At 41.0% G+C, this 24,749-nt stretch overlaps 2 protein-coding genes across 2 annotated transcripts; one reads left to right on the top strand and one right to left on the bottom strand.

Moving 5' to 3' along the window:
- Window positions 1-395: 395 nt before the first annotated feature.
- Window positions 396-16,734, bottom strand: paqr4a (progestin and adipoQ receptor family member IVa). Its single transcript, XM_005726255.2, has 3 exons — window positions 15,568-16,734; window positions 10,275-10,493; window positions 396-7,597 (listed from the first exon to the last, which is right to left on the bottom strand). Exons 1-3 carry the CDS (start codon window positions 15,839-15,841, stop codon window positions 7,164-7,166), a joined length of 927 nt encoding a protein of 308 aa, XP_005726312.1. The 5' UTR covers window positions 15,842-16,734; the 3' UTR covers window positions 396-7,163.
- A 4,407-nt stretch (window positions 16,735-21,141) lies between these two features.
- On the top strand, window positions 21,142-24,737 carry LOC102203220 (perforin-1-like). The gene is made up of 5 exons (XM_005726252.1): window positions 21,142-21,184; window positions 21,458-22,040; window positions 22,136-22,274; window positions 22,373-22,587; window positions 22,806-24,737. Exons 2-5 carry the CDS (start codon window positions 21,508-21,510, stop codon window positions 23,686-23,688), a joined length of 1,770 nt encoding a protein of 589 aa, XP_005726309.1. The 5' UTR covers window positions 21,142-21,184; window positions 21,458-21,507; the 3' UTR covers window positions 23,689-24,737.
- The last annotated feature ends 12 nt before the right edge of the window (window positions 24,738-24,749 follow it).

Genomic DNA, 24,749 nt, shown 5'->3' with positions numbered 1-24,749 from the left:
GACACTAAGTCTGAACTCCCTGTTGTACCAAACACCAACCCTAATTCCTAATTTTTACCTACACTCTAAAACCAACCCTTAACCCTCCCAAAATGCGTGCTGTCAGCAGGAGTGGCCTCAGGCAGGGATTATATTACCAGGCTGACGAGGACAGCTGCTTTGCTTACTGTCCACCTGAAGGATGCATGCGTAGGTAGGGAGCTCACAAAAAACTGCAAGGCATGGGAACATGTACTCAGATACTTGTGGACAGGTAAAAAACCTCAAACTCAAATCATTCCTCACAAAGACACGCATAAAAGTATAGTCTCTCTTCCTCTCTCTCACACACATACATCTTAAAAGAAACAGCAACAAACAGGAAAAAAGAGATGACAGATTTAAAAATATAGACTTCAGTTTATTGCACAATCGTTGCTGGAGACTGAGGAGTGTGAGAGCCTGTCTGTTACACAGGACACTAATGTCGCACAGACATGTGAACTACAGCACAGGAACAAACCGTCTGAGTTCGTGCACATTAATCGGCAAGCACACAGACTGGATAACGAGGCACTCTGGGAATGCAATCAGCATCCCGTCGGTGCAACAGGCGAAAGTAAACGGGACAACATACAGATTTCATGCTTGCATGGGTTCTGCAGGAGAGCTCATACGCACATGTGTACATACATGATCTGGGGGATCTAAATAAATAACACTGGAGGATAACTGCAGACCAGCAGTGACAGTGTTACCACCAGTTAGTTACGTTTCATTTGGCTGCAGTTCAGCTACAGTAATGCCTGCATTAGTGAACATGAACTTCCACTAGATGGAGCCACACTCACTCATTTGACACATTAAGAAAGCCATGCAGATATGGAGACAATAACAGACAGACCCTCCAGAAAGCTCCCTTCATCCTAAAGGAAAGGGCTTGTCTCATTACCTGTACACATAGACCAGTGTCATTATAGGATCCACAGAATAACAGCAATCATTAATAATCAGTATATAACAACACAGGTGATCCATTATAAACAGGTTGTTAACAGGCTGTCCGGCACCTGTGTAATATTTAAAAAAAAAACAAAAAAGGTTTTAGATTTGTTAGTGATGCTTTTATACATCATGTCTTTTCTTTTTTCATTAAACATACAGACAAAAGGACAAAGACCAATTTTCTGACCGGGTTCCACTCCTGCAACATGGTTTTCAGAGAAATGCTCCACCTTCCTTCGCCCTTGCGCCCACCCTGACAGCTGGGTTCCCAGCGTGAACAGACCGGACTAAAGAGGGCAGGTGAGTCTCGCGTCCATGTTTCAGACAGCAGCGGTCAGGCTTCAGATGTTACAGCTACTGTTATGGCACCCTGAGAAGCGGGAGACTCAGGATGTTGGGAGAGAGCCCTCCGTTACAGCGGATCAGAGAGCCGTTTGACAAACACAAATTGACTTCACTGTTACGTATCCTTCGGCTGATAATGCATAGATAGACCAGTGGTAGTCACGAGGTATTCACATGCCCGCCAAGATTCCCCTGCTATTGTCGCGCATATCTTTCCCGTGTGTCTTTAAAAAAGCGGTTACATTTAAATGATCAGAAGCATTCTTAGTCAGGGCCACAAAATGGTCAAACAACTCTACATTTGAACAGAAACCAATGCCAGTCTTTTTTTTTTCCCTGTGTTTTTCACATATATATCATCATAGCTAATCAAATACATAACTCATATCGATCTGAAGCTCCACATCGAGCCGCGTCTGCGTCCCTCATTACCCGCCAAGCACCAGGAGTCCAACGGACGATGTTTTCGGGGCTAAATCTGGTCAGCCAGTCCTTAGCCTTTAGACAGATGTCCCTTTATGTCAGAATTTATTAAAAGTTGAGTTTTCAGGCTGCTACAAAGGCTGGAATTCACATTTTCCCGCTTTCAGTTTATTGGAGGTATAAAAGACATCTAAATGGCACACAGCCTGCAGGCTAAAGTTAGTTTGATTTCTGACCTCAACGTTGACCAAAATAACTGAATTTGGGTGTGAACTGCTGGTTCTCTGAGGAGTTTGTAGTGTGTTTCTTTACAACCACGTTTAGCTGTAAAAGGGCATCTTTTTCTCAACGTCTTTCCATCTTTTAACCAAAACTCAACTTTGGTAAAGTCGTCTTAAGCATCTTCACTGGGTGGGTAATCCCATTCCTTCCTGTCTTTCTTCCTTAACCAAGTGTGCGTGTTAAAAATGAGTCACTGTATATTCTTCTGCACTGTATATAATCTACATAAATGTATTTACATTATTTATATGGACTTTAAGTGTATTTCAGAATTGACTTGAATTCAAAGCCCTTTGGAGAACGATGAACAGTGCAGTTTGTTTTGATTGTGATGCATGGCCTCCGATCGCTTCAAATCCTCTTCCTGCAGGGTAACGCCACACTCCAAAGCCCACCTCCAGCTAACCACACAGTCATTTCCAGGGCCGAGTGAATGATCAGTTGCTGGCTACAGTGAACTAACAATCAGCTAACATTATGAGACATCAGTTTGTGTTTCACAGCTACTTTCATGCATTTTTTTTCATTCAATTGCCAAAAATACATTAACTTCAGCTTTTACATTGTATTCATAATCATCACTGTAAGAGTGAGACTAGCAGACAAATATCTGACTTTTTAAATGAGGGCAAGTTCATAAAGTCGGGTCACGTTGGGGTTAATGCATATCATTCAGACTCTGGGAAATCCTTCTTCATCTGTGAGACAGTGTCACGGGAGCAGACGTTGCTAATTTGGCGAGATGAAGGTGGGCTAACATGGTTGGCAACTAGCGTGGGAAACAAACCCAATGCTTAAAAAAAATAAATAAAAAAACACTAAAAAAGGTCTAGGTATGAAATGAGGCTTCAGAAGCCAGTCCTGAACATGACTGAAGAGTGCGACGATTACTTCTACAGAACAGTAACAAGCCTGGACACACATGAAAGTGCTGTGACTCATACATGACAGGCAGGCGGGTTCAGAGGGGTTCATTCCTGCATACGTAGGCCAGCTTAGTGTATAAACCACCACTTTAAAAAGGCTAAACATCAATTCAAGAAAAGTGCAAGCAAGTACAGCTAAATAAATAAATAATGTGGCAAAAATGACTGACCATATAATAATATTTAGGGTATAAGTAAACATCTAAGCACAGCACATCTACATTCATGCCTGAGGACATAAATAACTTCAGAATAGACCTGCACCTGTTTTAAAGGTCACATTGCAGCTGTTTTCCTCGCCGAGCTGCGACGTGTAAAGACAGATCTGATCCTGTGTGACTGAGACGTCACATATTACAGGAAGGCAGGAAAAACTGTACGCAGAGAAAATGTGGAGCTAATCCTCCGGAATTGCTGGGTTTAAATAAAACAATGGATTTTCTTTGACCTCTTATTTGACCTGTCAGTCAGAGCGATCCTGCACTGCAATGATGTAAACTGTTTAAGCAGCTGACAAACACATTCAAATTAATACAAATGAATAAAAACAAACATAAATATAATCTATTTCTTGATTAAATATATATCCTTACGCGTTTGGGGCCAGAAGACAAATAACTATAAATAGCATTATAAAGTCATTACCCCTTTACATTTCAGCACTGCCACATATAGTTTTATGTATTATGTGCACATGGTGGCATTTCAGTGTAAAACAACTACGCACATTCAATGGCTTTTATACACAATTGCGCAGAAGACTCACAAAGCACTCAGGCTCTGCCTTTAAAAAGATAATTACGTCTCGCACAAATGGAAACGGTCGTCTTCCAAACAAAGGGAGGTCATAATAAATGCGTAAGACCAATCAACTTGGGGTTGGCTGGACATAAGCAAAAGTTTGGCAAAGGCAGCTCATAGACATCAGTTTCTTTTCTGATTTAAAAATGCCTGAATTTCTTTGGCACTGGTGCAAACAAAGCTGATAACACTCAACAGATCCCATCTGGTGGTCTGGGACATCTCAGCAGGTAAGCTCATTGCTGGCACGCTTCAGGAATGAGCCCCTCGCACGCCTTCGGTAAGGACCATTCAGATGACAGAGAGGACAAAGAAGAAAAAGAGGCAGTGGCAGAAAACAGGGAACTAAACAGTCCTGTAAAATTCAGTCTGTTGGACGAAGTTAAAACTCTAAAAGTGCTTTGTACATGTGTAAAAACAAAGGTGCGTGAGAGTGCGTGCTGTGTATGTGATGTGAGATATGAATATGCTGCACAAGTGTAGACAAAGACTGTCATATCATTTGGACGAGGGGTTTTTAAACTCGTCTGGGGGCAGGGAGCCTTTACCCCAGGAATACACCGGTCACTGTTTCTCATGCAAATCGACGTCGGGTTGAGGGGCGTTTCATTTGGTCTGCATAGAGTGTTTATTTTTAAAATAGTGCTTGTGGTATGAGCGCATATTTCTACAGGACGGTAGAGTTAGAAGTTGAAGAAGGAAGAATCCTGTACAGAGTTTAGGGAGGAGATGAGATGAGTTTCTGGGTGGTAGTGAACGTTAATTAATGATTAGGAAAGCAGAGCTGAAAAAGTGAGGAAAACTGCAATGAAGGTATTTTGTGTATCTTCAGGATGACAAGGAGACAAGAAGCCTAGGTGGTTGACTAAAGAAAGACAGGACTACTGGGATGCTAGGAGTACAGCAACAAAAGAAATGGCGAAGCAAAGACTTTCAGTGAGTGTTACGTGAAGTTGGAGAGGAAAGAACTTGTATTGATTGGCTAGGTGGAGAGATTCCACTGGAAAAGATGTGCAGGGTGATTAAGGATAGAAATGGAAATGTACTTATAACTGAAGAGAGTGTTGAGAAGGTGGAAGCAGTGCTTTGAAGAGCTGATGAGTGAAGAAAATGAGAGAGAGGAGGTGGAGGACAGTTTGTGAATCAGAAAGTGCAGAGGATTAGAAAGGAGGACGTGAGGGCAGCTATGAAGAGGCAGTTGGTCCAGACATACCTGTGGAGGTATGGAGATGTCTGGGAGAAAGGGCAGTGGATCTTCAATCAGCTTGTTTACCAAAACCCTGGAGAGAGCAGGTGTCTCCGGAATAAAGTGTACTGGTGCTGATTTTCAAGAACAAAGGTCATGTGCAGAGCTGTAGTAAGTACAGCAGGATGAAGGTGATGAGCCATGCCATGAAAAAGAGAGGTGATGACCAGTCAGCAGCAGTATGGTTTCAAAACGAGAAAGCGCACTACAGATGTGATGTTTGCTTTGATAGTGTTGATGGAGAAGTATAGAGCAGGTAAGACTTGTCACATTGTGTCTTTGTGGATCGAACGATATGACAGGGTCCCAAAAGAGGAACTATGTAACTGCATGAGTATGGGAGAGTGGTGCAAGACATGCATAAGGATAGAGAGACAGTGGTAAGGTGTGCGGTAAGAGTGACAGATGGCTCCGAGGTGGGGGTGGGAATTAAAGTCAGTAGAAGGTAAAATACATGTGTGTGAATGAGAAGGAGACGGAGAGGTGAATGAGTTAGAAACGTAGGTTAGTTTAAATACCTGGTGTCAACCCTTCAAAGGAGCAGACAGTGCACAACAGAGGTGAAGAACAGAGTGGAGCGGGTGGAGACAAGTGCCAGGAGTGATTTGTTAGTAGCAAGAATGAAGGGAAAGGTTTACAAGATGGTGAGACCTGCTGTGATATATAGACCCGAATTGGCAAGGCTGAGATAGTTTGGACATGTGCAGAGGAGGGGTAGTGCATATACTGGACAAATGATGTTGAAGATGAATCTGCCAGGCAAGAGGAAAAGAGGAAGACCACACAGGCGATTCAGGAATATAAACTTCGGACTTTTTCCTCATAAATGTGCCATTCTGTCCTTTTTACAGCTTCAATCTTGAGAGTTCTGAGGTTGTGTCATGAATTTTCCTCCCACTCACCCAGCCCCTTAAATTTTTATGAAACCTTCAGTGGCGTTAACACACAGTGGTAACCTTGAGTTTGAAAAGTTAATACAAGCCCCTTCTCAAAACACTCCAAAGTACTTCTTACACAAAATGTTTTACCACATATAAACCCCTCCAAAGGTCACAGTAAGTGTTTTGTCTTTTCTAGGTCTCTACCAGTAAAAAGCCTCATTTATTTTCTTAAATTCATATTCAGATGAATTAAATTAGAATCAGAATACCGCCCAGCACTCTTTCAAAATTGGCAAGACACTCTTTGCTCTTCTAGGTCTGAATTCCGGCCCTACTCTGTGCATCTTAATGCAGCTTCCATAAAAATCACTCAGGACACAAAGCTGCTTCTGGGGCGTGCCGCAACCTGTCTGATGGATTTGCAAGCATTGTCGTGAGTGGGCGAGATCAGCTTCGGGAGCAGCATGAGACTTGGAATGCAACACAGCTGAGCTCGGTGTATTCCTGAGGCGACGGGCAAGAACATTTTTCCAAGGTCTCGCTTATAATCCCAACACTGACAAACCGCATGCTTACTACCATTTCTACTCTTGCATGCCAAAATTATGAAACTTTTAAATCTAAACATTTTAGACGCGTGTCAGTTTCTACTCGTCCAAAGATAACATGGGTGTGATTAAAGGACATCTGTAGATCGCCACTTTTTAAGATCAGAATGTAATTTCAGCAATTTAAAGGAAATTTATCACTAGATATTTTAGCTGTGGGCCGTAGACCCAACTTTCAGAACCACTGATTTAGACCATTTTAATCAACGACATCAAGTAATCCTTAAAAGAAACTTCTATCATTATGTAAAAGGCTTCGAGCTGTAACCTTTACCTAAGACATTATAGGGTTTAAAACTCGGTTAATAAATTTACTTTTTAAAATTTGACACTTTTTTTATCGGTTTGTGTATGAATGTGTCTGTGTGTGTGTGTTTGTGTCTGCATGTGTGTATGTATATGCCTTTGCACCAAGTTTGTGGCAACTGAGCAAGTCAGAATGATTGTGCGTGTTACTCGACATACTTTTACCTGCATTCGCACAAATCAAGATGGACGAAGATATGAACATTCTGAGTTTCAGCGCATGAAGTGAACACATGCACAGCATTCGTTTCTGTGATCCCTGTCCTTTCCCTTCCCTTTCCAGGCTCCCCCCTTCCCCCAGAGGTCTTTCAGTGGTATGTTCCAGCACTCCTTGTGAGGGGCCGGGGGGCTCCTGTGTGGGTCAATCTGAGGGGCAGTCGTAGCTGGTGATCCAGAGAAGGTCGTCCAGCACGCCCCAGTGCAGGTAAAGGATGGAGATCACCACCAGTACATGCATGATCTGGTGGCTGTTGCACCAGTAGTCGAAGAGACCCGGCCAAAAACGCTCCGGGATGCGCGTGATGTTGATGACCCCGCCCAGCACGGCCAGTGCATCCATCGTGAGAAAGTGGCGTAGCGAGGTGGGACTGCCGCCGCCCACGCCCACCCAGCGGAGCAGGAAGAAGGAGAAGCGAAACAGCGCTTGCCAGGCGAAGGAGCGCAACCGCCGAACGCTGCTCCGAGCGGTGACGGCGCAGTAGATGGCGTGGCTGGACAGCAGGATGTAGACTAAAAGGGCTACAGTGCGGATAAATGGGTAGCACAGCAGTGTGGTGTAGACGATAGGCAGCGCTCCTAAGACACGAAAAAAGACAGAGGGAAGTCAGGAGAGCGATGAAGCCACGCCTTGTGAAAAGCACAAAGGTTGAATCGTTGACCCTTTAAAGCTGCGTGTGTAACTCTGCGCTTTTGGCCAAAGCTTGATGGTTTCATTAATCACAGTGCAACTGTGCAGGGAGGTGGCTGAAACAACCTCCAACTTTGTATTTTTTATGTCACATTACAGGAAGTGGATGATGAGGTTACTGAAATAAGGAGGCAGTTCTCTTTTCTAGAGAACTCAGCAGGAAGGCAACACTGATGGGACAGAGATTTACAGTGTGCGACTAAAAATAGAAGCATGTCGACTGTAAAACGTATTCAGGACCAAGTGTGTGAATCGTCAGTATTGTAAAATTTGGCCCTTTGTTTTTCTCTATGTTGTCATTAGGGGTCTGCAGCCTGTCCTCTCTGACACACAATCAGCAGGTAGTGCCGTTACAGAGAAGGTGAACCCAGGTTGAGTGAAATCATTTTATTAGAGTTAATAACTGTGTCATTCATTGCTGTAACCATAGTCATAACCTTTGTGGGTCAAAAGCTAATAAGGGTCCTTCATCAAAGTACTTGTTCAACAAGCTTAATCATGAATCAAGACTGCTAATATTGCCGACTCTGCCCCTTAGATTTGCAGCGTTCAGTTCTTCTAATGTTCAACTGAGCTTTAAATGCACTGTTCCTAAATACAGCTACTAAATAAGCTAAGCTTTCTAGACGTGGATAACTCAGTAAAATAAAGGAGGTTTTTTTTGCACAAAGGAAAAAATAAAATAAGTAGAGGACGTTGTTTCAACGGAAAAGTTATTATTTTGTAGACTGAAAGCGTTTCTGTTTTATTAAACTCACAGTCACCTTGAGCTGAGGGTGATGAATCCATTAACCGAACAAGACACAATTAATTTGTGACTCAGATGTGATCATTAACTGTTTTCTTCTGATTCATTTTAACTGCAAATGGAAAATCATTTGTAGGCAAAGAGAAAAAGAAGAAGTGATCCTTGTTATAGATTACATTGTTGTTAGACTTCTCCTGCCCTCTGTGTTCTCCTACCTGAGTCCTCCTGTCGGCAGGGTGAGTTATTAGTCTTTTAGTTGACTCATATTTTGCTGTAAAGGTTCATTTTCTTACATGTTTCATTGTTTCCTGCCTTTGTGGATTTTCCTTCCTTTTTGGATTTCCTGCTTTAATTATTCTCACGTTTATTGTTTCCCGGTCTGTCCTCTGTCTAAAGCTATATTTGCCTTTGCCTTTGTCTTCTTGCCTAATTCTGCACTGCTAACCATCTTCTGTTCCCTTATGTTGGAGTTTTGTTATTTACTTGCTGAAAATCCTGAAAATTACCTGTAGGTCTGTCCATTAATATTCATATTGTTTTACTCTCTGTCTGCCCTGCATTTGAGTCTGTTTAACTTCACTAATCCTGACAGAGTTTTCTTTACGTTCACATGAATTGTATGCATTAGTTAATTCGGGAGGACGTGTATCCACTCGTCTGTCTGCATTCCTGAGAGTTGTTATTCTGTTCTTTTTATCATGTCAACCCAACCCTAGTTGTTCATAGCCTCTAGACTTTGCTGCTAAACCTTTAGATAGAAAGGATTTCAGATCCGGCTATAACAGTGAATTTAAGGGGATGAAGGAATTTAGTGCAATTAAATGATGCCAACTGCTTTCATGGTATTTTCTTAACGACTAGTTGGGTAAAACTGTGCAACCAAAGCACAGGAAGTCACAAGTTAGTGTTCTACTAGTGCATGCCCTAACTCTGAATACACCAGGAGGGTTGTGCCCTATTCCAATACGCAGATGCTTATGTACCATTGCGGCGACCCCTCAAAAAAGTGCAGCCGACAAACGACTAATTGATAATTGCTGAATGGCAGAGACAGAAAGACCTTTGTCTATGCAGCTCTGTGATGAAACAAAAAGGATACTTTATCTGCAACTAGCATGAAAAGAACATTTATATCATATTTAATCTTGTTAACATACACTGATGAATGATTTAGCCTACCTAAATGAATAATTAGTGGGCATAAGTGGATGGACATCAGATTATCAGGTAAAACAGTAAAACATCACAATGTTTTCTTGGGTGTTTAATCCCTTTTTTAGACTTTATTGTAGATTTTCCAAATATGTTTTATGGTTAAAAACAGTTAATGGGAACAGGAGGCCTGTAAGCTAACGTAAGGGTTGTAGCTTTGGTCGTAAAGATAAATAAATATCCCCGGTGCTTAGGCCTGGCAGGTTGCAGGGTTGGTAAAAATTCCTGGCACAATTCCTGTTATTCCCATGCTTTGTCACAATATTAATAATGAATGTACTGTATTAACGATATCGGTGTAGTGGGCAAATCTAAAAGGTTCATTCAAAGTGTAGAAGTCTATAAAGAAATAAAAAATAATGTGCCTGTCATTTTTTCTTACAATAGGGTGATGTAGGCAGCATGGACAGATCAATAATCATTTCAGAGCTCGAATCATTGCTTGCAAAGTAAGATCGAATCAGAGTGTGTTGCGACAAATCAATACTGGTACACCTCCAAGCAAAACACTTGCACGGTAAATCACTGACAATCAATTCCATCCTGGAAGAAAACAGATCAGCAATAAGAGAACAACAGCTGACAATGAATCCATGAGGCCTCACCCAGCGTGTTGATCATGCAGATTCCACACACGTCCAGCTTCAGGAGGGTGTGGTAGACTGGCTCCCCTCCCTCGTGGTTCATGAACAGGTGGTAGACCACAGAGCCCAGCTGGGGTGACAGGCAGGCCAGGAAGTGCACCACACCCAGCCATGTCACGCTGATCTGAGACCAGGGGATGTTAAGAGGCAGCAGCACCAGGAAGCAAACCAGAGGGATGCCTGAAGAGTGAGCAGGCAGAGAAACCGAGAGAGCAGTGGTTATAAAAGAAGGCTTTACCTATACCACACAATAAAAGACTTGTAAAAGACTGACTTTATCACATCTGCAGAATGTGGCATAACTCAAGAGTTTTTAGTTGCTCTGGAATCAGCCTCCAAATACAAATACTCGCTGAATGGGAATGTAGTAGTATTTAAAAATGGGTTTTTTTACTACACAGGGGTTTAATTTAAAGTCCTTCTATGGCTCAACAAGTCAATTCATACAGAAGTGAAACACTTTTATTTTTTATCTTTGTAGAACCACTCTGATCTGTAAATTTAAAAGCATGTGTAATGACTGGAAGTGGAAAAATAAACACACTGCGAAATGTACACACAATGAAACAGGAAAAGACTGGAGGTGGTTTTTAAACTGTGTAATTAGGCAGAAATTGTAATGTTAAAACGACACAAGAGAAAGATCAAATAAACTTTAAATAAATAGAAAAAATAAGAAATTGAATAATCAAATGAAATTAATGAGCTACATAAAAGTCTAAATAGTCTAAACAACAGCACGTCATGTAAAGGCTGAGCTTAACACAGGGCAATGATTGAATTAATAATTTAAAAAATGTCTTTTATAAAAACACAATACAGTAAAATATTAAATAACAATACTTCATTTTATTTAACCTTGTAATCTGCATTTTATATTTTAAAATCATTATTATTAATACATGCATATATCTCATAACTTTGATTTAATTAACATTCATATTACTATTTAATTTCTATATTTTATTTATTTTATTTTATTATATTTATAAATAATATTACCTGCTTTATGTACCTCCATTTAATAATATAATTGCTGTTGGTATTATTATTATTATTTAGTATATTATTTTCATTGTTATTCCATACAAGAAAAAATATACTTTCTCAAAACTTCTAGAATGAATAAAGTAAAGCTTATCTTATCTCATATGTAAAGACACACACGTCCTGACAGCAGTGCTTCTTGTGTCACAACACTTTTAACAAATCTGATGACATGCAATTAAAACGACTAAAGCACCATCTTTTACTTCTGCTTGTAAATAGAGTCCAACGGATAATGTTGCCTGAGGTAATATGCCCACATGCTGGTATGAAAACCATCCGCTCAACTCTGACAAAAGCAAATTAAGGTGTCGTGTTTACGGTGATGGATTATCTCGCTCAGGAGTTTCTGGAATCGAGGACGCTGTTTTTCACACTATATGAGAATCAGTAGCTGTGAATGGCTGCTGAGAGTGCACAGATACCAGCAAGAAGAGCCAAAGGGGAAACCTACGTGATTGGCACCAACGTATCAGTGATTCCCCATTGAGAGAAAGCCAAAGCTCCCACTAAGCTCTAATTCTGATGCAGCAAAAGGCCACGCTGCTAATGGCTACACGGCTCCCATTTAAGTTTCCCTGTTTGGCAGGGAATTTGACTGCTACGTGAGCAAAATGCAGACCTTGAAATTTGATCCGCTTACATACGGCTCTTATCACTCTGAGACACACCTACAGCACTCCTCCCTTTCTCTCATTTTTGCTCTCACTGAAGACAAGGCAGGTGATACAAGGAATGGCATGCAACTGTAACACATCTATTTTAAGCACATTATCTCCCTCTCAGCATTCGCCCTGAGCTGGCGAGTTGAAGTCAGGCGTGGACACAGCAGCGGGAGCGAGGACCTCTGAGTATCTGAGACCTGAGCTGCGGGCAGGATGTTTTCAGTTTATATGCAAAACAAGCCGGCTCATGAAACTCAGCCGAAATGTTACAGCACAATAATAAAGAAGAATTACAAGCACAGCGCAGCCTTTTCTTCTTTTTCTCAGATCTGGAAAACTGGAAAATAATGCTCATTAGATTAAACATTAGCCTGTTATGTTGAGGTCACACGCTAAGCCAACATCACTGGAGTGCAATAAAGACATCCAGAGCCACTTAGCTGATAATCACTGATGCTGTTTAACTGCGCCGTGACTGCTGGATGCTGGAGCGCCACAACAAAGTTAAATGACACCATCCAGATTGCACTTTGATATGAAAAGAGGAGGGCAAAAGACACAAGTCATGCTGCTGAGTGCCACATTACAGGCTGTCTAATCATCTCAGTTTGAAAATAGAAAAAAACCCACCACGCAAACTGCTAACAGGCCAACACCTCACTCTCACCTTTGGCTGAACAGATTAACACAATTCTGCAATTAATCTGGGCTTGTAGCAAACTATTAAAAGAATTGCACATTGTGTAAACACAGAGTTCAAGAGAGATGAAAAACAGTGTTTTTCATCTGCTCTTATGTACAAGTCTGCTATTACGTGCAAGTCAAACTGCTTTTTAAGAATTCAGTCCACGTTTAAACACTTGCCTCCAAGCAGGAAAGTCTTGGAAAAACATTTCTTGGAAAAACATTTCTTTGCCAACAAAAATTCCCTCTTTGCAAAACTGCCATTCAGTTAACATCTAAACCAAAAGAAATCACCTTGGGAGGGTGACAGCTTTTGAAATAGAGTCCTTTGAATAAGTTGGGCACTACTGGCTTAAATCAGGGGTGTCAAATCCATTTAATTTCTGTTTTTAACAGGGCCAGATTAAGGATGCTCTGCTCTGATATTTGCATTGGATATAATTTTAATCCTGAGTTGAAAAAGCAAAATCAAGCAACGACAGTGTGCTGATCTACGGGATGATGTATTCGGTTCAGTCCGATGCATTTACTTGACCACCACAGTATAAAAGATAGACGTCACGATTTGTCAGTCACAAGTCGTTAGCCAGTGAGCGAGCCACAGATTATCCTCATTGCTAAAACTCAAAATGTAAACATTTATAAAACTAACTTTTTATTTTGATCCAGAATAGGTCTTAGATTACATAGGTACAATCACACTCCTGATCACGTTGTGATTGCTGCATTTGTTCTAAGCAGGCGTGGAACTGCACATGAAAATGACTATGCAAAGTTAAGCCAAGATTATTTCTTTGCAGGCAAGACATCCGGGACCTAACGTTTACTAAACTAGTAATGAGACGTACACAACACGATGGAAAGTTTCATCATTGTGAATCCTGACTGAAAGAAGACTTTTAAACGCTCAGTAATTAGGCAAGACCATTTATTCTTACAAAGCTGAAAAACAAAGTTTAAGTGGAGACTAATGCTGCCTTCATATTCCCCATTTTTTATCCATGTTAAGGATTACAGCTTATTTATCTAACACTACTCGGCATTGGCAGATACTCAAAGCCAAGGTTTCGAAATTTGGAAAAGTTGGGCCTGTGAAAAACACCTAAACTTTTAGTTAATGCAAAGAAGTTTAAGCACATTCTTTAAAACATCAGCATTTCAGTGTTTCTCATGAATTAAAAATGTGCCTTTCAAGGGTGAAAATGCACACAAGCACGACTGGTGCAATACAGTTAAGACAAAGAGCCTTTGTTACATTAGTTAATACAAGTTTTTGCTTTTTCCTGTTATTTTTGGATGCTTGTTAATCAAAAATGTATTTTAAGTTTGAGTAAATTAGATCCTCTTCTGCAAAAGGCCAAAACCTAAGTGGTGGGTGCCAGATTTCACATAAGCTCAGCCTTTAATAGAAGTAACATGTATAAAACTGATGGACAGCCTGAGAAATCTAAAGAAAAATCAATTCAAGAATATGCCTCAATTTTTCCACATGTTACATTTTTCTAACGTCATGACAGAGAAATGTAACAGTATAGTGGACAGGGCTGAAACCCATCACTTTTCAGTGGCATTGTATGGCAAACAATGACTGTAAAACTGACATGACTCAGATGAAAATAACAGGTCGGCCAAACATTTTCATGATGTGATCCTTTGTTTTAGGTATAGCAGCAAAGAGCAGCCTGCAAAATGCAGTCAAACGTCAAACTGATGTTCTTCTTCTCCGCAAAGCATTCCAGTGAGCTGGATTTCAGCTCTTTGGTGGGCTGAGTGTTTCACATGAATGATATTGGTCCTGGCAGTATTTATCAACATGAAAACATTTTCTTTTAATAAACATCATGCAGAAACAGATGCTTCATCCAGCAAATCTATTGTTTTAATACTGTCAGCACTGCCTGCAGCACATGTACCAGAGCTGGTGCAGAGGCCTCACAATAACTTACCAACTAGTTTATAACATGCAGTGCTAGAGAGTTAAGAGACTTTTCATTTTCATTTTAATATAATTCTAAAATACTTACATGCACATATCTATATATATCAAAGTGTTAATTACTTCATTACAAACATCATATGCTCATTATGGAGTATATACACTGCAACAATGCAAACATTGCCTTGCAAACATTACAGCTTTTCAAAGTATATGATTTCCTGCTTTTTTTATTCATTGAAAACTGAATAAACTTGGCAGTAGTATTTCCAGTGTAATAACTGGTGATAGTCGCCAAATCTTATTTTATGCTTGAAAATAAATCAGTTTATTTTGTATTGTCCTTCTGTGATAGTTAATGAGCTCTTTGTCAAACCATAAATGTGTTGATACGCTGATGATGACTGAAGATGGTTTTTAATCATTTTTGATGTGTATGAGTCTGCTGCCTTTGCTCCTAATGCGTGAGACTTCAAAGCTGGATTATTTCTTTAGTACTCTTGTAATTTGTATGGTCCTACTCTAGCTCTGGTTTCTTCCTAGTTGTGCCTTGTAAGCCTGTTTGGATTGGACTGATTCCCTTATGCATGACACATTAAAAATGAAAAAATAAAAAATAAATAAATCAGTCAGTCAAACCATGTTCTGCTTTTGTGTTCTGTTATTGTACGTTTTAGATGAATCACACTGAGGAGTTGTACAAGAAATAAACTGTAAATTGCTGTCATCTGGATAAATAATGTATATTTAAAATAAAAAAGAGTGTGAGTCATGTATGCCTTCATGAAAGCTTCCCAACCTGTGTTGCAGAGTCTGGCAGTGCATCCTTCAGCAGGTACAGGGAGGTACAGGGTCTGTCTCCCTCTCTACACAAATCTCACATGCTGACTAAGCATTCCAATCTGATTTTTGTTGTACTCACCGTGAGTGTATATGTTTCCAAGTTCATTGTGCAGGTAAAACAGGCTTCTGATGCAGTCCTGCACGGAGGAAATTGGCCGGTATCCCGTAAGGACGTATTTGTTGAACTGAAGATGTGGAGGTGAACTCGCCCAGTCCAGCAGCCTGGGTCCATTTAAAAATGCCATAGCAAAGAGGACGGTTAAAAGGACACCGCCGAATAAGTAAAAAACTGACTGTACACCTATATACACGTTCAGTAAGATTATTGCGACTAAAACCTTATGGGAAACCATTGGTATTGGTTGTGAGGTTTTTGTTTTGTTTTGGGGTTGTTGTTGTTGTTGTTGTTTGTTTGTTTTTTGCTTTGTTTTTTTAATTATTATTTTGTGCTGTTAGCCGCCTAGCTCGGCGCTAGCTAGCTCAGGAGAAGTCTCTAAGCGCTACCCGGCAACTGTGTGCGCGCGCCGTCGCTGCTCGCTTTGAACCGCCGGTACCTGTGCGAGTGTCATCCGCGAGGCTGGAGACAGACGCGGAAAGCCACACGCATGATGCAAGCTCCCGGCGGACATTACATTTGACATCTAAAGTGTCCGTGTGCCACCTACAAGCGCTAGGCGTTTGAGAGGCGAAGGGTTCGCGGTCATGTTAAAGCCATTTCCTCGTTAGTTAGCATTCCGGTGCAGCGGCGCAGGCAAGGATGCTGTAGGGGAGCCGCGCCAGCGTCCAACTCCAGATGATGCTAGCTCGATCCCAGCGGTCAGATGTGAAATACAGGACTAGCAGGTTACACCTTCACTGCATTGAAAGTAGACGTGCGCTTTTTGTTAATCCAGCCCCTTGTATACTTGCTAGGTTTCGTAATGCCACTGAAAAAAATAAAAAAAATAAATGGAGAAGGTCCGTGATTGTGGAGCAGAGATTTTGAAGGACTGCGGGCTAGCAAGCCGGGCAGTCGCCTACCAACGTCCGGTGGCTGAGGATGTAAAAACGGATACTTGAGCCGGCTGGCTTTAAACACGCCCAGCCTGCTTCATACGGCGAGTATTCAGTGTCTTCATCAGGTGTTTGAGCCAACTATGATCCATCATTATTTCTAGGTGGCTGTTTTCCTTGAAATGCGGAGTCCTCTCCGGCGGCCTCGAGTCTCCCCTGCATCGTCTTCCAAGCGTCAAGTTACTCAGACAGAAACCTGGACATTTCCGATCGTTGTTTTCAAAATAAAAGCCAGGAAGTTTCGCACAACTATTCTCAAATAAGGTTATTATAGTTACCTAACACTAAAGGATAAAGTAAAGCTGCGAGTGAAAAATACGACAGGATATTAGGGTTTGGAAGGTTGCTTCCGCTAGTGAAAAAAAAGCCAGGCAGAGAGAGGTAGGATGAGGTCAGGCAGCGGTCTCCATGGAAAGTGATGTTGGTACAGTGTGATCTTTAGTGATAATAAGCACTCTTCGTGGAGAGATGGCTCTCATCTCTCCAAAGTCGGTAGAAGCAAGACAATGCATGTGTTGTGCATGAGAGGGAGACGGATGTAACGGCGAAGCTGTAGGGAGCAGAGAAGACAGATGAGTCTAAATACCTAAGGTCAAAAATCCAAAACAACAGACAGCGCACAAGAGAAGTGAAGAACAGAGTGCAGCCAGGGTGGAGTGAGTGGAACCAAGTGTTGGAGGTGATTTGTGACAGAAGGATAGAGTGAAAGGTTTACAAGATGGTAATCAGACCTGATATGATGTATAGTTTGCAGACGGTGGCAATGACAAAAATACAATAGTGATGGGGAACATGCAGGTGACTGCTGTGACAGAGAAGGATGGTGGGAAGGAAAAGGAAGCCACAGGTAAATCGAAATTATGACTTATTGGCCTAAAGTTTTGAGTTAGTTATCTTGAAATTTTAAGTTACTTCTAAATAAGTAACTTAGTAGTACTTCTTAACAAGTAACTTATAAATATTTTGAGTTACTTCTGAGTACCTCAATATTTTGAGTTTTGAAATCAGTTTTACTTACGGATAGCAAAAGAAGCAAAAGCAGAAACAAGCTTGCATATCAGAGGTAAAAAAAAATTTTTTAAAAAGTAAAAAAAAAAGAATACAGAAATAACTAATGAGAAAGAAACTTTCAAATTTAGGAGAAAAATATTTAGAGGAAATTCAGAGAGTCAAAAAGGCAAATATATGGAACAAAAAGGGCAAATTTACACAAATAAAACTGGTAGATTTACAACAAATAATAGCTACATTTACAAAAAGAAGTCAAGGAACTTTATTGTTTCACTTGTCAAAGTTGAGTTGGAAAGAAATTCTCATATTTCAAGATTCCAGAGCTTTATTGTCAATACAACCGCATACACAGTATGCATTTGGCATACCCAAATGCTGTTTGACCCCAAGCACCCCGGGGTGCATTTACAAAACCCGAGTATATAATTTCTAAGTATATTTTATATCTCCCAGAGATATAAAACTAGGAATTACAAATAAATAACATGCAAAATTTTGGTAAAATTAGGGGACAATTACTAACTATATAATACTATACAGTACTATAATGATAACTGTACAATAAACAAAGACAGGACATAGACAATACAAAGTGGATTGTGCAGTAGGTATTGAATACTGGGTTCAAGTTGTTGTCAGGAAATTGTAGACAAGACAGGACGAAGACATGTGCAAGTTCCAAAATGTGCAAATCTAGTATAATTTAAATGTGTTTTCAGTAACTATGTGACTGAGTGAGCAAATAAGCATATTGCTTCCAGGTCCAGTTTGCAGCGGATTTGTGGAGGTTTTTGTTGTTTTTGAGTCTTTTGGTGAGTATTGTGAGGTGTATTTGTATTTGTAAAGGTGTATGTGTATATCAGTCCTTTGGTGGTAGTGAGCTGAGGGCTCTGACTGCTTGCGGAAAGAAGCTCTTGCAGTGTCTGGTCGTTACAGTTTTGATGCTGCAAAACTGTCTGCCAGATGGAAGGAGGGAGAACATTGCACGTGAGGGGTGGAAAATGTCCTTCACTATGCTATTTGCACGTCGGATGATGTGTTTGTCATAGAGTTGGGAGATGGGTGGGAGAGGGCCTCCAATGATCCTCTCTGCTGTCCTCACTATCCGCTGCAGAGACTTCTTTTCAGCGAGGGCGCAGTTCCCGTACCAGCTTCTTCCAGGAGGAGCTTCTTCCCCCAGGCTATTCGGGCCCTGAACCAGGTGTAGGACTGGACTCCCACACACATCACCTCACGCAGTCTGGTTTTTCTTCATGCACACTTCCTATAATTTATAATCTCTTTCTGCTATTTGCACATTTTTACTGTAAATTTCTCAGTTTAATCTGTAAATTTTGTATAACCTGTAAATTGTAAATACTGTAAAACCACTGTCATTTAATGGTTGGGCATTGCATTGCACAGCTACAAGCATTTCACCTCATGTCATACTATGTATGGTTGTGTGTGTGATAAATAAAATTTGAATTTGAATTTTGAATTTGAGCTTGTGATATAGCAGCAGAGGACGCTCTCAATGGTTCCCTGGTAAAATGATGGGAGGATGGGAGGAGGGAGACTGGCCTTCTTCAGTTTCCTAAGAAAGTGAAGATGTTGTTGGGCTTTTTTCATGATGGTGATATTGTTCAGGTTCCAGGAGAGGTCATCTGATATGTGCACACCCAGGAACTTCACACTGTTGACCATCTCAACAGCAGATCCGTTGATGTGCAGTGCGGTGTGGGTCATTGAGCTCTTGTTGTTATTCTGACACCAGTCCACCAGGTGTTGTACCTCCTCTCTGAATTCAGACTCATAGTTGTTGGTGATAAGACCCACCACTGTTGTGTCATCTGCAAACTTGATGATGTGATTTGAGCTGTACTGTGCAGTACAGCCATGTGTTAGCAGGGTGAACAGCAGTGGACCAAGCACACAGCCCTGCGGCGATCCTGTACTCAGTCTGAGGACTTTGGAGGTTTTATTTCCTATGGAAACAGACTGCGGCCTGTCAGTTAGGAAGTTTCAAGATCCAGTTGTGGAGAGCGGTGTTTATTCCTAGTATGTCCAACTTCTTTACCAGCTTTTCGTTGGTTTACTCTACGAAGTGTCATCCTGACATCTGCTGTGGACAGACAGAGTACTTGGTCATTAGGAGAGGGGGGCATATTTGAGCTCCTGGGATAAATAACTAATAACAAACATTATAACAAGGCCAACAAAGGCCGTTGCCAGTCTAATCATTAAGGCAGACAATAAACTACAAGCCCATTGTCATTAATATGAGTCATCCTACAGCCTGGACTAACAACTCAGGTAAACAACTTAATAATTCATGAGTGACATGAAACTGAGTCAACTGTCTTCAGAAAGTGCTAAAATTGTAATACTTATTGTTTGTTCTACAAAGATATACTTCTTATACTTCATAACTCATGGTGTAATTGTTCTTTGTGCATATTTTTTGTACAGCTAGAGTTACATACTCTTCAACCTGAAAACACTACGTCCAGATGAACAGAATCAGTTTTTTAGTCCTTACCTTGATGATTGAGCATGCATCAAGAGATATATAACTGGTCATTAGACTAAAAGGCTCCTAGCCTTAATCTGTTTGACTCCAAGGTCTCTTTAACACTCTGAGGTCTAAATCATGGAACTCATCAGAGATTATAACCCTAACCCTGTATTTTTGGGAAGTCCAGAGCACACTTTCTGAGAAAAATCTAAATAGTTATTGATGGGTGACAGTAATAATGTTTTGGTTTGGATTTTTTTTGTTTTTTTGTTACCTGATTGCCAAAACTAATAAAAACATTAATTACATGTTCAAATTGCTGAGGGTTACACCTCAAAGGGTCACTGACATAAAAGTACAGATTGACACAAAAGTACAGGTTGAAGTTGGATCCTCAGTCAAAAGTTTCTGGTCTATAGTGTGAAATTTTTATTACTTTAGCAGTGAAGTATATGTGAGACATGGTGATGTTGTGGTTCACACCATCACATAACGATTCTGGGTTCAAATCCACTGACTTAGATTGGGGACTTTCTCTGAAGAGTTGTAATGTTTTCCCCATCTATACGGGTACTCTGGGGTCTTCCTACAGTTCACAGACACGCATGCTTTCGAAGTTCCCGAGAAGCACTGAAAGGCGGCAGGTGACATCCTGTAAACGCTTCTGGACGATTCACACTGTTCTTTTCCTCTCGCTCAGTCATTCTTTGGTCTGGACAGCCTATATGTCGCAAATGATGTGGTGCAGGTTTCACAATGACTAATTTCTGAAAAAAAGAAAATGAGAAAGGAGCTTGAGTTTTTTTTTAAATAATTTATCTTTTACACGATCACACTTTTGACTGACCATGTTATTGTCGTTTTTTTTGTAACCTCATGTCCAGTTTGTTCTCAGTTGCTGTCAAGCTGATTTTAGTTTGATAAACAAAGAAGAAAAAGACATGCTAAAATACTTTCCATGATCACATGAGAAAAATAACAGGTTGGCTTAGTGTCATTCAGACCGCCTGCATACTTGCTTTTCACACCTCTGCTACCCCACTGTGTTCATCCTTTGTTCTCTGCATATAAAAGATTATATCGTGACACTGCTGCTCACAGTCTGATGCGTATGTGCAGCGGGAACACACAGAAAGTGAGTAGTCTTACCTGTAGAGTTGCTTGATCCATTTTGGGGAGCTTTTTTGAAGATTTTTCAAAGTGCTGAGGAAAAAAATCTAATTCTGGGGCTTATTTTACTTAATAAGATGGCAAAAATCTTAAAATTAATAGACATCTTTCAGGTTTAGACAAATCAAAACCGTGATTGAGTTTAACCACAAATGATATGTGGTCTTTCAGGACGCACTATATACTACAGAACTGCTTCACGTGTCTGTTTATTTACCTGAAATTGTTTCTTTTTCAGCTTTCAATGACACAGGCTCATTAAATAAATATTTCCAGCTCAGTAGCAACATGTTTCACGTGAAAATCTGGATCTGTGCTGGCCTCCTGCTGTCCCTCCCTCACTGCACGTATCAGTCGTGCACAGAAGGGACACCGAAACAGTGCGCCGATGCAGAATTTGCTCCGGGAGCCAATTTGGCCGGGGAGGGCTTTGATATCACCAAAATGGAACGTAAAGGAGCCTTTGTGCTCGACATGAATCAGTGGAAACGTAAAGATGAAACATGCATGCTGTGTACCAACCCTTTCTTGGAGAACAAAAAGCAAAAGCTACCCCTGACAGTGGTGGACTGGAGGGCAAAGCAGTCCTGCAGCGCCAAAGTTTCCACCAAACTTCACAAATCCAGTGAGTCACTTCTCAGTTCCAGCGTTTCTTCTGTTGAAAACAACTGGAAGGTGAATCTAGATCTTCAAGCGGGGAGTAAAAGTGCGTCACTGATGCTGGGTGGTACCAATTCTCATCTCTCGAGTTACTCCATGGAGAAAACCAAGAATGACAAGTACAGCTTCGCAAGCCACAGCATGTCCTGCGAGTACTACAGGTAAGAATACGAGTGCTCTGATGCGCTGTCTCTTTGTTATCGAGATAAAAATGCTGAAATGCAATTCTGATGTTTAATTGTTGTTCTGAAATCAGCTACAGAGTGTCCAGTGCTCCAAAGCTGCACAGAGAATTTCGCAAAGCTCTGAAAAAACTTCCCAAAACCTACAGCGCAGAAACCAAACAACGGTTTTACAAACTCATTGATGACTTTGGGACCCACTACATCACCAAGGTGAACCACAATAACAACAGTGCACCTGAAACACAGCAAAATTGTGTCAGTCATTTCTGAGTAACACATGCAAATTGTGTTGGAATATTTGATTCCAGGTGAAACTGGGGGGAAGTATCGAGTCTGTCACCAGCATCAGACAGTGCCAGGCCAGCCTTCAAGGGCTCAGTGCCGAGGAAGTGCAGATGTGCCTCGAAGTTGAAGCGTCTGCAAGTATTAAAGATAAAAAAATAAGTACTGAAGCAAAACACTGCAAAAAGGATATACAGCAGACAGACAGTAAGTCTGCCTTCTCCAGCCTCTTCAATGACAGGTATGTAAAAGTTTTCTCAGATATTTCTGATTTGTTATCTCTTCTAACCCCAACGAGGTGTCAGACTTGTTCTTCCATTAACTAAACCATAATAATTAACAGCTATATTATGCCTTGTTTCTGGTGGCTTCAGAGTTAAACTCTTTAAAGACTGACTCCTCCAGTGTTGTTATGATTTCTTTCTGTCGCAGCTGTTCAAGCAACTCTGTCCTCCACAGGTTCACAGAAATAAAAGGTGGTCATACCACAGAGCCAGACCTTCTCTTCTCTGCGGACAAAAATCCAGAAGCCTACAAGGGATGGCTGAGCACATTACCACAAAACCCAGATATCGTGTCATATTCCCTGGACTCTCTGCATGAGTTACTACCTAGCACGAGCAAAGTCAGAAAAAACCTGCGCTCTGCCATTAGCCATTACATCCTGGAGAAAGGCCTGTGGAGAAACTGCACTGATCGCTGTAAGGCTGGAATTAGAACCGACTCGAGGGATGCCTGCGTCTGCCAGTGCCACAATGACCCTGCCGTGAACCAAGATTGCTGCCCTGTTCGTAAGGGAATGGCACGGGTCATCATAACAATACAGCGGGCCTCTGGTCTGTGGGGCGACCATACCACCGGTACAGATGGATACGTGAAGGTGATTTTCAACAAATTAGAAGTCCGGCGTTCTCCTGTCATTTATAACAACAACAACCCACACTGGGGCATGGTCGTCGACCTGGGCTCAGAGGATATTTCATCAGCTAAACTGAGATTTGAAGTTTGGGATGAGGACAACAAGTGGGATGATGACCTGTTAGGAGCATGTGAGCCACTTCTGACTGCTGGAGTTAAAGCGGATCTCTGTAATCTGAACCACGGCCAACTGTTCTACAAAGTGGATGTGCAGTGCGCTCCAAGTCTGAGCGGAAAGTCGTGCACGGACTATAAACCTTCACCTATGAATTCAAGTCTGAAGAAGTTCTATGTGTCCCGTCATGCTCGTCCTATTCCAGAGGCCATCCTGTCAGAGATGGGTGTGTTTGTGGACAAATCAAGTTCATGGAAAAATCAGAGTGTTGCTGCCGAGAGTCCCAAATATGATGTAATATTAGTGTGATGCGGTGAAGAAAATTGGCTTCGCTAAGACGATGAGTTATCAACAGTTTTATTTTAGTCTTGATGTTTTTGAAACTTCTTGTAATGACTCTGAAAGGTAGCAGCTGAAAGTAGAAGAAGTTAAACTTACGTGTCAAAAAAGCCCATTGGCATAATGCAGGCACATGTAGGCACTCTGCGCAAGGTCCTACTACCTCTTTAGCTTTATGACGAGGTGCTTCCTTCTTAAAGATTTGCGCAACAGTGTGGCATACAGCAGTTTATTCAGTGAAGTGACTCCCGCACTACGAGCCACATGCAGTTCTGATGGCTCAGACTGATGTCATTACTTCAGTCTAGGTGGCTTTTAACCCACTTGCATCTGGCTTTAACGCCTGGCTAGGGAGGCTATGTCTGGGTAGCATCTTGCACCAAGGCTAAGGGTGTGTACATATAACTGCGGTTACAAACTTACATATGGTTCACATGTCCTATTATGTATAAATACGTATGTATATATATCTTTCATAAATAAATATGGAAAATGTAGTGAAAATTTTGCACTTTGCTTGCTTGGGGTTGGACCCCTTTTTCCCTTCAGAACTGTGTTGATAACAAAGATTCAACAAGGTATTGGACACATTCCTTAGAGTTTTGGTCTATACTGATGAAATACTATGACACAATTTTGGTGCCGTCCCACTCAAAGTCAACTGCCGTTACATACTTATATATGGCTCACATGTCCCATAATGTATAGACATGTAAAAAAATAAATAAATAAATCATATACACATATGGAAAATTTGTAGCCTGAGTATAGATTTAAAAATGACAATTTGTTCTTGTATGCCACTAGTAACAAGTGTATTAAATACATAGAAGAAACCTGTTGTCCTTCAGTAATAATATTACAATAATAGGTTATATATCCCGGTATTTTAGAGAAATCCAGAACAAACTTTGTGCAAACAATGTAAATAGTTATTGATGTGTGAAACATTATTCTCTTTGATGAATGATTTCTGATTGATAGTGGTGCGTGTCTGCAGTTTGCATGTTTTCTTTCCCTCTCCCTTTGCT

The sequence above is a fragment of the Pundamilia nyererei genome, unplaced genomic scaffold (genome assembly GCF_000239375.1).
Source record: "Pundamilia nyererei isolate P.nyererei 1_Seehausen unplaced genomic scaffold, PunNye1.0 scaffold00018, whole genome shotgun sequence".
Lineage (NCBI taxonomy): Eukaryota > Metazoa > Chordata > Actinopteri > Cichliformes > Cichlidae > Pundamilia > Pundamilia nyererei.
Note: the sequence above shows the minus strand (reverse complement) of the source record. Positions and strands in the feature narration are given on the sequence as shown.

What these genes read in the sequence shown, in the direction of transcription:
- paqr4a (XM_005726255.2), bottom strand. Translation starts at nt 15,841, where the DNA reads ATGGTTTCCCATAAGGTTTTAGTCGCAATAATCTTACTGAACGTGTAT. An exon ending in TGGAAACATATACACTCACG is followed by an intron (nt 10,494 to 15,567) that starts GTGAGTACAACA and finishes CTCACTCTTCAG; the next exon opens with GCATCCCTCTGGTTTGCTTC. An exon ending in CTGCATGATCAACACGCTGG is followed by an intron (nt 7,598 to 10,274) that starts GTGAGGCCTCAT and finishes TTCGTGTCTTAG; the next exon opens with GAGCGCTGCCTATCGTCTAC.
- LOC102203220 (XM_005726252.1), top strand. Translation starts at nt 21,508, where the DNA reads ATGTTTCACGTGAAAATCTGGATCTGTGCTGGCCTCCTGCTGTCCCTC. An exon ending in GGACCCACTACATCACCAAG is followed by an intron (nt 22,275 to 22,372) that starts GTGAACCACAAT and finishes ATTTGATTCCAG; the next exon opens with GTGAAACTGGGGGGAAGTAT. An exon ending in TCCAGCCTCTTCAATGACAG is followed by an intron (nt 22,588 to 22,805) that starts GTATGTAAAAGT and finishes TGTCCTCCACAG; the next exon opens with GTTCACAGAAATAAAAGGTG.